Source organism: Mastomys coucha, unplaced genomic scaffold (assembly GCF_008632895.1).
Source record: "Mastomys coucha isolate ucsf_1 unplaced genomic scaffold, UCSF_Mcou_1 pScaffold5, whole genome shotgun sequence".
In the NCBI taxonomy this organism is placed as follows: domain Eukaryota; kingdom Metazoa; phylum Chordata; class Mammalia; order Rodentia; family Muridae; genus Mastomys; species Mastomys coucha.
In genome coordinates, this window is record NW_022196911.1 from 86,631,164 (window position 1) to 86,631,708 (window position 545).

Below are 545 nucleotides of genomic sequence, written 5' to 3' on the forward strand. Positions count from 1 at the left end.
ACTGGCAAAGCTCCCACAGTTCCCCAAACCGGCCGGGATGTTACTCCCCGTGCCTCCTTACCTACGAGGTGACCCACAGAGGTAGCGTAGGGATCGCGGTGACTCTTCCCAAACGCCATGGTTAGCTCCAGAGAGCCCTCCCAGGAAATCCGCCTCCACCGCCCTCCGACTCCACCCGCTCCGTGCCCGAGGCTCCTCCTCTCTGCTCCAGCGCTCCGCCGCTGCCGTGAGGCGCCTGGCGGCAAGCAGGGCGGGGACCCGGGGGACTTGGCGCACCTGCCGCGCACTCCTGGCGCTTCCCGCTCCGCGTGACTCTAGGTGGCCTGCGAGCCCGGGTGGAGTGGTGTGACACCGCACCCCGGGCCTGCGAACTCAAGAGTCCAGCTCCAACATCTCCACCGGAGGTCTGAAGACCGCTCCTCTGTCTTTAGAGACTAGGCAGTGTGGGATTAGTTGCTAACACAGACTCGAGGGTTATTGCTAAGGTTAATTAATACAAGGACTTCGACCTCTCAAACCACTCACCTCCAAAACAATGAGATTTC

At 61.7% G+C, this 545-nt stretch overlaps 1 protein-coding gene across 2 annotated transcripts in view; it reads right to left on the reverse strand.

Moving 5' to 3' along the window:
• The window catches only part of Tom1l1 (target of myb1 like 1 membrane trafficking protein), a 56,140-nt gene extending 55,925 nt beyond the window's left edge, over positions 1-215 (reverse strand). For both annotated transcript variants that reach the window (XM_031353900.1, XM_031353899.1), the window contains exon 1: positions 62-215. In XM_031353900.1, coding sequence (XP_031209760.1) covers positions 62-119 — 58 coding nt within the window. In that variant the 5' untranslated portion in view covers positions 120-215. The remainder of the gene's footprint in view (positions 1-61) is intronic.
• Between the last annotated feature and the right edge of the window lie 330 nt (positions 216-545).